The following is a 16,634-nucleotide window of genomic DNA, read 5'->3' as shown; positions in this document are numbered from 1 at the left end:
ACAGTAGATTCATGACTTAAACTGACATGTGCATATGCATGTTTTTTTTGTCAGATTTATACAGTCTTGCTTTCACCTAATTTTTTTTATAAACCTCGATCATTGTGGCGCTGGGCTCACGTGCACAAGCCTCATTCCCACACCCACAGTTCAACATAGATGATGAAGAAACACCCTTAAACATTGCAGTGCAGTCAGAGCAGCCGTCATTACGCACGACTGTGGATATTTGTAGCGTCCTTACCGCTATTTAATTATATTTCTGCAAACCATTATCGCAGTAAAATTCTGATATCATTATTATTAAACATCAGAAGGACGATCAGTGATTCATTCACAGCGCTCATGTGGAAACTGACTTTACAAAATGCTCCACAGGATAAAATTACACCATCACTTACAGGGAGGTGAATAAAAATAATGCGGAAATGTATCACTCATAAATGAGTTGAGATCAGCTTAATAAATGCACCTTTGACTGATTAGAGAACGCAGTGTAAGCTACACAAACAACCTTAAAACAATGTGTCCTGTCTCTCAGCTAATATGTAATCTCCTCCTTCATATCAGCCAAAGCTATCTTGGGTAAAACTGTGTGTACGCCTGCTGTGAAGAATGCGTGACGTACACACATTCTTCCTTTATAAATGCCACTGTCTGTGTGGAAAAGACGTACGCATGGTTTTTGTGCGCACACGTCTTTTCTGCATCGGCCCTTCGAGGCCTTACAAAGTTTGGAAACTGTTCTGGCAGCAAAACACTGCAGTGGTCACATTTGTGTAAATAAAGAACATTCACGTAAGGTTTTGTGCGAACGCAGCTTCCTTTCAGGATGAAGTGACACCTTAAAGCAACAGAGAGCACTCACAGCGTTAAAACAAATGAGCACATTGCTCACTGTATCTGACTGTAATCAGCTGCAGCAGACAGGATTTGATCCCATCAGCATGTTGTCCTCGCTGTGCGGTTGTTATTATTTGGCGTTCCGCCTAAACGCCTTCACTGCCTCCGACACGCCGTGAAACGCTGTGCAGCTCTGAACGCCTCCTCAGCTTTTACCACCACAGTAAAGATCTGACTGCAGCAACAAACAGCACGCCGCAAATCATCCGGACAGCCACTAAACAGGGACACCAAGTCTCTGCCTCTGAGTGTGTGTGTGTGTGTGTGTGTGTGTGTCGGAGAGGCAGAGTGTATTATGCCTCCTGACAAGGGTAATAAGATTGTAGAGTTGCTGCTGTGAGGAAACTTTTCAAAGATACAGGAGAGCAAAGATTCTTTAAGTGGCCTTTAACTTTCAAAGTTAAATCTAGAAATACTGCTGCTGCAATATTCCTCTTACACAGATACACAGATACACAGGAGAAGACTGTCTGCTGGACTAACGACACACCGTCACTCCCAACTCTAAAAATCAAAAGCCAAAATCAAAAAATCAATCGGCGTGTCAATTCATGTTCCTAACACACATTGTGTCTTTTCAAAATAAACTTCTGTTTTTACAGCAAATGAACAGTTTCTGCTCGTTAAATGCAAACACTCTTTTTCAAAATAAACTCACAACATAGGTGAAAAACTTTTTAGTTTTCCTTCCACAGGTTCAGGCAACAAAAGCATGTGATTAGGTTAAAAAACGCCACGGTTTAAAACAAGTACGTTTGTCACTAATGTAATCTAGCGTCATGTGACATACATCACCAGTATAGTGTGCTAAATATACCAGCAAACCACGTCCTTATTATTAAAACAACTCGATTGACTTTTGGTTTCACACGAGCGGCGGGCTCCAAGGTGAGTCAGTTTTGCCCGGAGGGTCAACAAATGTCGCCGCCTGGGTCGTCTCATACCACCGCTGAAGGTTGACTTCTTTGCATCAGTGTCTGACGCTTGGAGGGTAGAAACGCTTACCTTAAGTAACTGGAAATATTCCCATACTTTAATTTTGTCAGGAGGAAAGATGACAAAAACAGTATTGGCGCAGGAAGTCGTACTACTGCGAAAAACGTGTCTTCAAACCTGCCGTCTGAAACACCAACCACGACCGACAGCCCAACAACATGAAGCTCCAGGAAATACACCCCACCAAAGGTTAGCCCTACACGGCCGTGGACATCGCCTGTAGCTCTACACTGGCTCAACAACCCAAACTGGATTTTATTCATGGACAGCGGCAGCTACAAAAAGCTAATGAAGCTTGTGGTTGGATTTGTGGTGGATGAAATGCTGCTCCACAAGTGACTCTACGTCTGTCAGGCAGATCTTTGGGAAAACACCAGTCACAGACAACTGAAGACCCACAGGTTAAATCTAGCCTTAGCTACACTTACTGGCGGTTACACTGACACTCATAATATTATTACTTTTGAAAAGAGTAGCGAGTAATGAATTACATTTGTGGAGTAACGAGCCCAACACTGGTTAGGAGAGAGACTGATTCAGACATAATGTTGTCAAACATGTCTGGAAAGTCTCATCCAACATGTCACAGGATGTGCTGACTGTTTTGGAGGTTCTGACCACATCATCAGCAGATTCAGTTGCCATGGAAATGTCTGAACATCTATATTTCAGTGGCAACTGGGATACACTAAGACACTCCAGAACAAGCACATAATTAAATCTTGAGTTGATTTTTTTTCTTCATAAACTGCTGCTTTTAAAGATCAAGAATGTCCCTGTAATGATCAATACATTGACCTGATTGTCCAATCAGTGCAGAGTGTGTAGTCAGGTGGTGACGGTACTCACAGTCCAGGTGACACTGTCTGATTCCCTCCACGTCTTCAGCATGAATGAACTGGTAACACCTCTTCCCCACAATGTCCACTGGCGTCAGGTCCATGTAGTCGCTGATCCTGAAAGAAAATGAACAACATGTGATCATGTGCAGACTCTCTACGGAGATCGTTGTGATATTTTCTTTACCAGGTTCTCTAAAGAAATATGAACATGATATTTTCTACACCCAGGCCATAAGCAACCTTTTGCTGCAATATGATACGACGCTGGACGGGGTTACTTACACTGGCTCCGTTGCGGTTCCTGCACCTAATTTTAAACTGTTCAGAGCAAAAGTAAATTGGTTAAGAACCTAAAACGTAGGTAGAAAAAGTAGGTAGAGCCAAACCATTATGTTTTTTGTTTTTCTTAAACCCTACCACGTGCTTTTGCAACCCAGTCTCCCTCTAAAGTTGTCAAAAACGGCCCTTGGTCAGTGACTTCTGGCGTCAGACACCAGCAAAAAAAAGTTGTCATTTTACATTGGCATGATACGCCGCCAGAGGCTGTTATTGTCTAACGGTGTCTGGCGACATCAAGGAGAAACAGGGCAGGACAACAACAGAGTAGGGCTGGTGGGACGGGGGTGGATGGGTCCAACAACCACAGATGGTCACCAGGGAAGCCAGTTTTTCACTTCCCTTTAGATTCTAAAGCCAAACCCTGTTCTTTGTTCCTACCACATGCGTTTGTTGTTGAAGGAAAAAAAACATCAGTTGGCGGTGTAGTACTGATGTAGCGCTTTTATTTTGAAAGAGACTTTAGGCTGCAGTTGACACGGCGTCCCAGTACGTCAACAACCAACACACCCAGGGTACCTTGCGCGTCACATCTCAACGTGGAAAGTCCATGACCAAATGTCAATATGTGACGAGGTCCGAGTGACGGCCTATTTCCACCAGATGCGTGTTGGTTGCGTCTCCGCTCCGGCACGGCAGCGGAGCTGATAGGATTCATTTCTAGTCAATGTGTGTGTTTCCACCGGCTGCGGCTGTGCTGCGTTCCGGCTCCGTCTCAGCTCCGGCACTCCGGAGCAACAGACACGCAGGACTTCTATTTTTGCCGGACGCCGGAGCACAACGCAGCAATTCAGCACAAAGCAGATCGTGCGGGGCAGGAAGTCATGCACAGAAACACAATAAAACATCGGGTTAATTTTCAAAATAAAATACACAGTGTTCACCGCGGATCATATTTCCCTGCACTACACCTTGAAAACTACATAATGGGCAGAGGCAGGCCTGAAGTCAACAGGTCAGAGGTTTTCAGACATCATTTCACCCCGTTGACACCATGGACAAGGAGATATTAATCATGGCAATGCACCCAGATGTCTTCCGGCGGAGCTGCACCGCTCCGCACAGCAAACGCAGCCGGTGGGTATTGACGGACGGCGGAGCACGCAGCGGATAACCAGCGCTGCCGTTCTGCAACGGACACGCATCCAGTGGAAATCTGGCGTGAGAACGTGTTGGCTTTTGTTACCTAAACATAACCATAAGCTTTTGTTGACAGGTCCTAGCGTTTGTTGCGTCCTGGAATGTCAACTGCAGACGCAGGAGGATACCTAGTGTATAATATGTAAACGTTAAAGTCCACTGACAAAGCGGCGATATGTGACAACTTGGGATGAGAACGTGTTGGCATTGTACGCTTCTGAAAACCCCAGATACGTAACATTTGTATGTATTTATTTAATTTTTAAAGATATTTTTTGGGCATTTTTTTAGCCTTTAATGTATAGGACAGACAAGTGTGAAAGGGGGAGAGAGAGAGAGAGAGGGAGTGACATGCAGCAAAGGGACACAGGCTGGGCCGCTGCGGCAACAGCCTTGTACATGGAGCACCTGCTCTACCACTAAGCCACCGACGCCCCGTATGTTTTTATTTAGAGGATACATTTAAACTTAACATTTCAGCAACACGGTGGTTAACATGTGGTCAGGTTTAGGCACAAAAAACCCTTTGTAATGGTCGGGAAAAGATCATGTTCTGGTCTAAAATACAGGGTGTCCAAGACACTATCTCAATTGGAAAACCAGCCATGGGTCACTACAACACACCCTCCTTTGGTTTCTGAAAAGCCGCTGGACACAGCAATGTCTTGCTAAGTCACGACCAGTGTTGTTGTTTGTTGGTCTCGAACAGCGGTCTGCAACTTGGCAGGTGTCTCTCCAAGGTGACACGCCAACCACCAATCCCTCCACCTCCCAATGACAAAGTCATAAAACGTAAAAATGTAACATATTCATGGTTAACAGAAACGTACAGTGCCAACAAACTCCTCTGGCGACTGGACTGTGTGTCCATACCTGCACCCCAGTTACCTGCATGTTGTGAAACTTTAACATATTTAACTTGTCACCCTGGGACACTTTTCTCTGCACGGTTCTAGTGCTCAGCCATTAAAAAAAAAACTGATTCAGAGAAGAAGAAAAAAGCTAATAACTCAACAACAGAGACTGAAGCGCGTCTGTCTATTGTACAGGTAACACACATCAGCTTTAAAAGGTTTAATTTGAACAAATTCGCCACAGGATAGACAGAACAATTTCCCCGGTATCATTCTGATGGGTTGGGGGGGAGACTAATGTCTGGCAGGCAGATAACAGCACACTCTGTTCTTTAGAAAAAAAACATGCTCCCATTTTCTCATTCTCTTAGAAACTCATCCTCAAAATGGGGCTGTAATGGGAGCGACGCTTGTCTGTTCGCCGCCGAGATGCTTTCTGTCGCTCCGCATTGAATATCATCATCTGCCTCGCATTGTGTCCCGTTTTCCATCCACAAAAAAAGCAATCTGTCTACTATCATTTTTTCCTTCCTCTCTTTTTATAATAAAACATGAAGGTTTTTTTTTTTTTTTTTTTTTTTTTGTGCCTGATATGAATCTCCCCCGGTCGGCCGGTTAACTCCTGAGCGAGATCCTGATGCCTATCTGCTTTATCTGGACAGAGCGAAGGAGCTAGATCCATCAGCAACATATTTCACTGTTAAACCAGGGAGGATTGGGTCAGACTTCCTCATGAATAAGAAGCTCCGACAAGGGAGACAACTTTTCTTTTTCTCCCTTGAACGGGAGCGGCTGTGAAACATGAATGCAGAAACAGTAAAATGGAGTTTTATGTTTGACATTGGTGCTCTAAAAAATGGATATTTCGAATTTGTTTCTCAAAACAAAAAGATAAAAAAAATCTTGACAGCAACACACGAGAGCTCAGGTCGGCCAGAACAAACAGACTTTCTGGTTCTTGGTTTTTGTGGTTTCACAAAAAATAAAATTTCAGTAAGAGGCTTTAACAAGGTGCAGAAACATTTCGACTGAAAGCACGTCTCCATTAGAGTACATCTTTCAACAGCGTGCTTCCACATCTCATCTCTCCAGATCTTACCCAGTTGGCATTATAGTTAAGTCGCTGGTTTGAGCTTAAGTTTGTCTCAGCCAAAAAGTTGCACATGAACACATGGCAAAGACTACAGCAGATGACCAACCAGCATGTACGTTCTGCGCCTGCGTGAGAGGAAATGACTCTCCCAACGGCAGCAGATGGTTGTCGTCAGTAATCGTCATTCAGAAAGAGAAACTGGAAGATCATCTTGATGCTAGTTAGCCAGTTAGCACATTAACAACACAGTGAACAATAACACAAACCATTAAAAAAGAGCTCAATGGATAAAGAAAAATAGTACTTTCTGTAACAAGTTTGTTTTGGTCTCACTCCCCTTTTGACTTTAGCTTTTTGTTTACTTTCCTCACTTCCGTTGCTTGTAACGCATTAACACACACTGATCACAAGCATAACAAAAGAAATCGCTTGTATGCTGATGTCTCGTTAGCTAACTAGTTACTTGGCAGAAATTATGTTATTACTGATTTTCAAATGGCAGTCCTGCATTTTGATAGCATACAATGCCTGAAATTTAACTAATATCCAGCACTGGAGATGCTGCAGTTGTAACGGCTCCTCTGATATCAGCAGGGTAGGAGCACGGGTTGCTAACGTTAGCCTACGGAGTGCTGCTAGTGACCTGGTAATGACGCAGTGTTCTTTGTTTCTGATTACCTGTTTGGTCAATTGATAGCGTGAAACTTACGCTGTGAACAAATTGCGAGTGTTCATGCTTTTGGCAAATGTTATTGTGATAATGTCATTATTGCAATAGTTACTTATCAGTAACTACTAATGATGTATCAGGTTCTTAAAGGGTTGTCTAAGTAAAGGGCAAAAGAGGGCGACTTGGAATAAAGGGTAAGGGTAAAAACATTTAACAGCTGAAGATTAAAGGTGTCTGCGCTCTCTGGTGGACAAACTTTGTAATGACAACACTGTTTCTAAATGAACTCAAATGTACTTTCACATTTCTCTAATGCAATTTCTTATATGTGAAGCAATGTATCTGCCGAGTGGATTCTTCAGTCTCGCTCCATTTTTCATAGCTTATGACAAGCGAAATATTCATTCATCCACACGAGCGCTTTCATGATAAAAAGGACCTCATTTCAAGATCACAAAAAAGTGCTCTTAAAAACATGAAACCGGTAAAACCTTCAGAAAAATTGCAGCCACCTGTTAACTTATAATTCAGTTTGAATTTTGACTTTTTGTTCACTTTGACTTTCAGCTCCTACCTGTTCTCACAGTAGACGATCTTGAGGTCCATGTTGACTCGGGTGACGAACATTTGACAGTCGATGCGAACTTCGTTGATGGTCGGCGGTGGGAGGGCGTGAGCCACCACCACCATCCCCATGATCTGATTGGGCACCGAGCGGCTGTGCGTCAAAGCCATCCTGATGCGCAGACGCCCCGTGACATGGATCACCTGACCGGGATAAAAAACACAGACAGAGGGGTCAGGGGGTTTAAAGACGACAGGATTGATAGATAGAAAGATAGATTGATTAGACAATCATAAAATACACGTAAAACTGCTTCATCTGAAGACAGTTATCAGACACATCTACAACTGTCGAGGATTAAATTACACAATAAAGACACAGGTTTATTTCCAAAGTGATCCTCTGGGGGGCGCAAGATGGGTCAGGTAAGACTGACGGGTGATAATACGACATCCATTAAATTACATACAGAAATAAAAGACACATAGGGCCATGGGCACTTTGCTTCAGTCAGTTTTAGAGATGCTGGAAGTTTATTCCATTCAATAGCAGCCATATATAAAAAGGTGTTTCTGCCTATTGAACATTTAAATCTGAAAAGAATAAAATCTGTTCAACAGGAAGAGAGATATGAAGTTCCAGTGTCAAAGAGAGGGGTCGTAACGAGACATGTAAACCATGAAAACTATACAATTTCTCAGTCTGTGCTCTTGTCCCAATTTTATGTCAAGGGGTGTTGAGATTCTCCAAATCCACGATTGGATTTGACTTTCAATTTCAAGGTCACAATTTTTTTCCAGAATTCTATTTAAAGATTTTGCAGCACTGAAGGCTGCCATTGTTCAACATGTTCTCATCCCAAGTCGCCACTTTGTTAGTGGACTTTCATGTCTACAAATTACGCGCTAGGTATCTTCCCGCATCTGTGGTTGACATGCCAGGACGCCACAACCCACGCTGGGTCATCAACAAAAGCACAAGGTTAGATTTAGAAAAAAAAATCATGGTTTTTCTAAAAGGAGTCTGGCTTTGAAGAGATCAATATAACAACTTTAGTTCCCGTCAAAATCGCTGTCTGACAGAAAGGTAAAGCAGTGAAAATACTCTCAGTAGAGCATAGACCTAAACTGATATTGTTAGTCTTAGGCAGGACTTTTTTTAGGTGACTAAAATCTGTTTTATTGCCAACCCCGTCCACATCAGTACAATGTTGAGCTTCCGTGTCAGACTTCTGTCCACTTGGGGTGACTGGTGGTGTGCCGACTGCCATCTACTGTTGCTAATACATTGATTATGGAGAAGTACCTCATACAACCCCACTTTAATGTGTTGTTTTTTGCAATAAAACAAGTTATGATCATGCAGGGCTTATAAATTTGCTTAAGTGGCCCCAACTTTTTATATCTATACGTACAGGAAAAGAAGGTGAAAATCCAGTTTGAAATCTGTCCTGAAAGTCACTGATCACAGACTGAATTCAGCAGCAGAGGTCAGTGCAGATAAAGACAAGGTGAACTGAGGATAACTTTAGGGTAATTTTACCTCTCTTTTTCTACATTTTTTGTTCTTTCCCTGAACACACTCGAGGGATGAAGTGAATGAGACAGAGACAGAGGAGAGGTGGAAACAGAGGAGATGACAGACAGAGGGAGAGTGAAGGGTGTAATTATCCAGAGCTTTAAACTCGTGTGAAGCTTCAAAAGTCTGTCGGACGCGACGGATCTGCGAGAAATGTTAATCAGCTGCTGCTCGCCGGGGAAATGTTTGCTTGTCTTTTAAATGTGGTGTCACTTCCCCTTTCTTTGGATGAGGGTCAAACAGACGTTGGGTGTCGATGCTCCCCTACCTCCTTTATGTACCTGTGTCTTGTTTACGTGTGTATGCCCCCCGTCTTTATCTGTTTTTACTGACAGCTGCTGTTTGGATTACTGTTGTTAAAGGGAAACTTTTACCAATTTGCAAACAGATTTATCAGTACAGTGTGTGCTGATAAACGATGTTTGGCCTTTCGACATGCCTGGAGTGCCAGGAGCTCCCCACTGATACGCTGAGGGAGGTCCGCCATATTGTTGCCGGGGAATGAGCAGGAAGCTGTGAGCGTCCAGAGCTCATTTGTAGGCAGAGGTCCACCGGTTTTGACCTGTACACACTGCGGCGACACAGAGCTGGTTTAGGTTCCACTTTACCTACCCATATAACTATTTTCCAAGCTAATGTAATAATTAGCTTCATATTTTATGGAGACAGACCTTCAGTTTCTGGACCAGCCCCCTGACCCCAGATCAGCAAACTTTCTCGGGGAGTGACGTGGAGGAATGGTGGGGTACATCCATGTGGGGGTTTCTGGGTTTGTGGTCTCTGAGTGACGGGGAATGAGCCAGAGGTACCATGTAGTACTTCCATGGGTGCGCAAGCTAGTTATCAGCACTTTCTTTTGATGATGCTGGCTAGAAGTGGGCTGGCAGCTAATTATCCAGCCTTGGTGTCTTGCAGCCAGCTTTCGTTATGCAAAAGTGGGCATGGTTTAATCTAAAGTGAGTTTGAAAATTAACAGAGTGCCGAGTATCGTAGAACAAAACATGAAATCTCTTAAGCTTGTGTTAACCACAGACCTTATTTCAGGCAGCTAACAAAAAAACCCACTGACTGAGACGAGGGAGTCGGCATTTCCAGGTTTTTGGACTCATTCCTGCAACAATCTCAGCATCCGTCTTCACTCCTGTCAGCACATTTATTGCGTGATCGCAGCTTTCCACAATATGACGGCTATTCATGAATTACTGGCTCATGGTTTTGTGGGATATGTGTGAATTTGTGCACAAGAACAGCTCTCGTGCTGTTGCATAGAGATGATACACCATCTCGTCTAGGTGAATTGGTTCGGCAGGTTTTTAGAGCGTTACGGAACAGTGCATTGCAAGTAGTTTTATGTGTCAGCTCGTGTCATTGCGAATCTTTGGTCTGAACTGGGCTTTAGCAAGAAATATGCCGTCATGTCCGTCTGTATCCAGTCTAACATGCAGCAGTCGAGGAACAGTTGAAAGAGTCACTGGCACTAGTAATAACTCAGGGAACATACAATATTTGATAGTTTCACTCGCGTTTGCGCATGAACGCACAAAACGATGGATCTTCCCATAAGGAAGTGACATCATCAACTTAGGCAAATGCAGTAGGACTAAATTCAGAATAACTCAAAACTGTTAAGAATCTTGACAACAATTATAATAAAGGAATCTGAAACAAGTAGACTACAGGATGGGTCACAAAACACAGGACTTTCCCCTGGAGACACGTGTTCGGAACCGTGTGAACTTCGAGTCATTTCAAGGTACGTCCTCACCATGTTCCTAAACCTAACCACAGTAACTTTACCCGCCTGAAAATAACCTCAAAAACTTTATGTCAATGACGTAACTTTAAGTTAAAGACGTAATGTGATTTGTGGGGCGCCAATTTATCGGATACCAGGTGAACTGTTGTGTGAGGATACTTTGATCTTCAGACACAACCAGGACCACCATCTTTTCCTAACCTTTACAAGGTGCTTTAGTTTCATAAACAGAAGCATAAAAACATTACTCATGCTTTAGTTGCTGAAAGAAAGAAAATAAAATCTATGAATAAATTCATTAATGTTTGCTCATTAAGCTGATACAAAATTATTCAGGTGATTTTATGTTTCTTTCATATTTTCTGCTACAAATTAAAAGAATATAAACACAGTGAGGCTGCACGACATCACTGAGCTTCCACTGTTCACTTTGTGAGGACTGAGTGCTAAAACTGTGAACAGACACATGTCAGTGCCTTGCTCAAGGGCACCTCTGCAGAGTAACAGAGGAGGAGGAGGAAGCGTCTTCCACCTCCAGGTCTCTGCTGCAACACAACGGCTTTAAAACTACTAACTGTAACGCTGTATTATGTGTGTGTGTGTGTGTGTGTGTTAGTGTAGCAGTAATGTGTGTGTCACTGAGTGCAAATGTGTGTAGTAATATATGCACGCGTGTGGATGAATATTTATATGCGTCTCTGCCTCTGCTGCGATTTGCATGTGATCTGAGTCTGCCAGGTGGAACATGGTATACAACACACACACACACACACACACACACACACACACACAAGACTGTATGAGAATGAAACACCAATCGTCATTGATTGATGCTTTTATTTTGTTTAAACAGAAAAATAAAAACACTTCCTGATTTTTTTCTTTTTTTTCAGTTTAATAGTGAAACTAGTCTTTTTTTTTCTTTTTTTTTTTTTTTTAAATATGGCGGCGCAATACTAATTTATTAATTTGGTGAATTAGTCACACATTAATTTGAAGAATGAATCAATGAATCCTTTTTACTTCTGTAAACTCTGACATTCTGTCTTTGACAATAAAGTTACAGCAGCTTGAAGACTTCATCCTTGAAGAAAATCAAGTGTATTAGTCAGGGATAAACCATGAGAGACCACACACACACACACACACACACACACACACACACACACACACACAGCAGCCCAGGAAATCCTCTTTAATCCCGCCTCTCGATCTGCGACGGTCATACACACCTGTTATAGGACTGAGATCAAGCACACACACACATACACAGACACAAATTGAAAACACAGACATACTGTACACACACACTCCTTTATCTGCGCACAAAATACAAGCATTCCTACACACACGAACGAGATCCACCCAAGGTTACTGGATCTAAAACAGACTTAATAAGAAAATCTAGTACCACCACTGTGGGCTTCAAACATGTCAAGTTTCTTTTACAGTTTCCATCCATGTCTGTGAAAACACAGATCCTTCACACACAGAAGATCTAGACCAGTGGTTCCCAACTGGTCCAGTCACGGGGTCCAGAATTCTCCTTACTCATTAGCTCAAGGTCCGCACAGTTTAATATCTTCAGCATCATACTTGTGTTTGGCCACATCGTTGAGCTAGTCTGCTGTCTCTGTCAAGTAGCTGTCCGTTAGTCACTCACTCTACAGCAGAAAGCAGCACTTCAAAATAAAAGCTCTGTGCTGGAAATTCACTTGACAGTTTGCAAGTCACTTGCGGTCCATTCAGAATCGAACTGTGACCCACTTTTGGACCACGACCCACCAGTTGGGAACCAATGATCTAAACAATCAGCACAGTTTCAAGATTAGAGTCACCAATTCAGTATCTGACCAAATGTCTCCCCTTCTGTTCCTGAGATATGACACTGAATAATGTCCAGAAAAGTGTTTTATGCAGAACATGATGATGTCACAATCAAGCTGACCTTTGACCTTTTGGATACAAAATGTCACCACGTCATTATTTTATCCTGTTAGACATTTGTGTGAAGTTTTGTCAGAATTGGGGTATGAACTCTTGAATTATGGCCAAAACATGTTCTGTGTGGTCACAGTGACCTTGACCTCCAAACACCAAATTCTAATCAGTTCATTCTTAAGTCCATGTGGATGTTTGTGCCAAATTTGAGGAAATTCCCTCGAGGCGTTCTTAAGATATTTTATGAATTCATGAAATGAGACGGACTGGGTCACAGTGACCCTAGACCACCTTTGGTCACATGGGTATGGGTTTTCAAAAATGGACCTGTGCAGGACTCTGACTCAAAGTCTCATACTCACAGCCACAATCTCTCTCTCTCTCTCTCTCTCTCTCTCTCTCACACACACACACACACACACACACACACACACACGGAGTACCTATTGTCCATGGTGGGATTACAGATTTCCATATGGATCACCTCATTTGATGACAGATAGTAAGACTATAAGCCAGTGACTGATAATATATTCTTCTGTCTTCAAGGAGGTCACACACACACACACGCACACGCACACGCACACGCACACGCACACGCACACGCACACGCACACACACACACACACACACACACACACGCACACACAGATGTTGGTCAGATCACATAATCCTGTCTTCGCAGAGTGTGAAGGAAGAGTCAGCAGGTTTAGCATGTTAACACTGATCCTGTGTGTGTGTGTGTGTGTGTGTGTGTGTGTGTGTGTGTGTGTGTGTGTGTGGTCACACTGCAGCTACATATTTACATCCCCGCGGTGACACCCAGCACAGTGAACACAAACACAGCATCTGTCTGTTTGTCTCAACACCAGCTGCGTTCAAAGTTGTTTCCGTTCCACTTTCTTAGATCAGTTGAACTTCCTGTGCTGAAGATTAAATCACCTTCATTTCACAGGTGTCTGAACTATTTATTTTTGTTTTTATTGATCGTTCCTTATCTGTACTTGTTTTCATTTTCAAAACAAACTCAATGTTTGGTAAAATTATCTCTTATATTATCTCTTTAAAAAAAAAAAAGAGAGGTTGAAAGATGGCCTTTGTCACAGTCTTGCGATCAAACACAGCCTGGGATAAATTCTGACACTGTCAGAAATGTGTCCTATAAAATGTTTGGTAGCTCAGTGTCTTGTAAAACCCTGATGAAGACGGTCTAGTCGAAACGTTGGTACTTGAATAAAAGAAAATATTTTTGCATCGAGTCTTAGAGTGTGCGCCTGACATCTTTTTTCAAATAATATTTTTCTAACATTTTATCAATATATTTTTGGACATTTTATTAATATTTTTTGGATATTTTAATATAAAATATAATTTTTATTTTAAACATTTTTTTTTTTGGAGATTTTATGACATTTTTTCAGACATTTCAATAACACTTTTTTGGCCATTTTAATAATATTTTTTGGACATGTTCTCAACAATTTTTGGGACATTTTGTTAACATTTTTCTGACGTTCAATAATATTATTTTGGACATTTTAAAAATATTTCTTGGACATTTCATCAAATTTTGTTTGGACATTTTAATGATATTTTTTTTTAAAATATTTTATCAACATTTTTTCAGACATTTTAAAATGTTTCTGACATTTCAGTGATATTTCTTTCAGACATTTTGTTTTCAGTATGGGAAGATATTGCATCGTATGTCGTAGGCGCTGTCATCAGACAGTCTGCAGACATCGAACTTGTTGTCTTACCCAAGTTTATTAGATCCATGTCACACAGTGTAGCTGCACTAAACTTGTAAGATTGATCAACTCTGACAGTCTGCAGGAGGCTTGATGCTGTGTCCAGTTCTCCTAATACATCTATGGTCTGGAACAAATGAGATGAAGCACAGATGAAAGTGTTCAGAGTGTCACCTTATATCCTGAGGACTTGATGTGCACTCCTCTCTTCGTGAGCGTTGACTTCATCCTAATGAAGAAGGATCGTTCCAGAGTGTTATCAGGAGCCAGAAGACTGGGACTGCTGGACTCCACTGGGGAACAAACACACACACAGCAACAAACAAACATGAAGTGACTTACAGTTGTTTTTAACTTTATAACATTTATAGAAGACATCAGGAACACAGTTCTTTATTAGATTTTCCACCCTGGATGTTTTCTTGGAAAATTAATAAATGAATAAAGTTGTCAATTTGGAAGTTTCAGCATCAAATAAACACACAGATTCCACATCAGGGCCGACACAGCGTCAAGAGGTAAGTGGTGGAAAGTGCTGAAACCCGAGTGGAATGATTTTAATCGGTGTAAAACAAATAAATACATCCGTTCTGTCAGCAGGACCCGTCGGCCAATCACAGCCGCTGTCAAACTGTCAGTCATCTCAAAGCAGCTCGTGGCAATCAAACAGCGAAATGTCAAAACACGTCAGGAGGCGAGACGAGAGAAAAACAAGACAAACAGGATGTTCAGACACAAATTAAAAGGTGTGTTAAGGAGAAATATACAACTGGTCTGAAAGCTGTAATCTTCTTATATCACAACTGTCAAAGTAAAAGTCTTGTTAGAGCTGAACCGTCTTTATCAGCGATATCAAGAGTCACTAAGGTTTCTGCTTTAACCCAACTGTGACGCTTGCATCCTTCAGAAACCACAAATCCCACACAGGAAGTTTATTTTTCACCGCCCCCCTCCTCCCCCTCCTCCACCTCCTCTCCGCCCGGCGAGCAGAGTCCAGTCAGGGAACAGCAGCGGTTTCCTGAAGGTGAGACGCTCCATTTGTCAGCCGCCATCAGCACCAGAAATCAACTGCATATTCATAACTTCTCCATCCATCAGAGGGAGTGATGGGAAGAGAGACAGCTGGGGAACGTCTCATCTCACACACACACACACACACACACACACACACACTGGGCAGCTATCCTGGTTTTGTTACTGTACTTGTGAGGACCCTCATTGATGTAATCCACTCCCCAACACTTAACGTACAGTTGCCTGAGTCAAATGTTTACATATCCGTTTCTACAAACCCCTGATATCTTACATTTGTGTATGTTTCACACATAACTACATTTCCTAAGTGACGTATGATTACGTGTACAAGAACAGAGTTTCTCATCTGGAGGTGGAGGGGATGGTGGATAGCGTGACCTTAACGAGGCGCCTGTCAAGCTGCAGACCTCTGTTCAAGACCAACAAACAACAAGACTGTTTGTCACAAACGAACCAAACATTTTAAGTCGAAACATGTTCCCTTCCAAACCATAACCAAGTGTTATTTGTGCCTAAACCTGACCACATGCTAACCACAGCGTTATCACAACATCAGATTGGAAATTAAAATACAAAGAAATGTAAAATTTCAACACATACACTGTGTATGAAACGTACAAATATAAAATAACAATGTGGTTTGCACACGTACATCTATTCTAGCATTTGGGTTGTTGTATCAGTAATTATTAGGGCTGTAACTGCTTTAAGACTGATGCATGTAATGTGGAAACAAAGCTCAGAAGTGTCGAGCGGAGTGAATGTGTGATTAACTTAACCGTTGGTTCATTCATGTAGAAATATAACGCTGCGTTTCTTCCACCAACAGGGCTCTCATTTTAGTGTAGAGCGTCAGACTGAATTTACCAACGCACCATGTCAGGTCACTCACTCAGTGGATGGATGATGTCACAGGAAGCCAATCTTACAAAGGAGGACCACACTTGTTTGTTTTGCTATGGAAGCTAACATTAGCTAATGTGCTATAAAGTTAGCGTTGCAGAGAAATCCAATATTCCTCTTAATCCCTCCCCAGTTTCTGATGAGGTGGACATGATAACCCTTAATACACATAACCTTATTCATCCCTACAACAGGAAATACTTTTTCCCTAACCTGATATGAAGTGTGCGCTGCACATGTGAGCATTTTTGATGATGGCCTCCGTCCAGTC

At 42.2% G+C, this 16,634-nt stretch overlaps 1 protein-coding gene across 1 annotated transcript in view; it reads right to left on the bottom strand.

The window, feature by feature from the left end:
- LOC126401106 (neuronal PAS domain-containing protein 3) overlaps positions 1–16,634 on the bottom strand; it is a 453,646-nt gene that overhangs the window by 27,068 nt on the left and 409,944 nt on the right. Inside the window, exons 7-9 of the mRNA XM_050062200.1 lie at positions 14,600–14,718; positions 7,409–7,602; positions 2,749–2,855 (exon numbers count right to left, since the gene is read on the bottom strand). Of these exons, the coding sequence (XP_049918157.1) occupies positions 2,749–2,855; positions 7,409–7,602; positions 14,600–14,718 (420 nt within the window). The remainder of the gene's footprint in view (positions 1–2,748; positions 2,856–7,408; positions 7,603–14,599; positions 14,719–16,634) is intronic.

Source organism: Epinephelus moara, chromosome 14 (assembly GCF_006386435.1).
Source record: "Epinephelus moara isolate mb chromosome 14, YSFRI_EMoa_1.0, whole genome shotgun sequence".
In the NCBI taxonomy this organism is placed as follows: domain Eukaryota; kingdom Metazoa; phylum Chordata; class Actinopteri; order Perciformes; family Serranidae; genus Epinephelus; species Epinephelus moara.
Note: the sequence above shows the minus strand (reverse complement) of the source record. Positions and strands in the feature narration are given on the sequence as shown.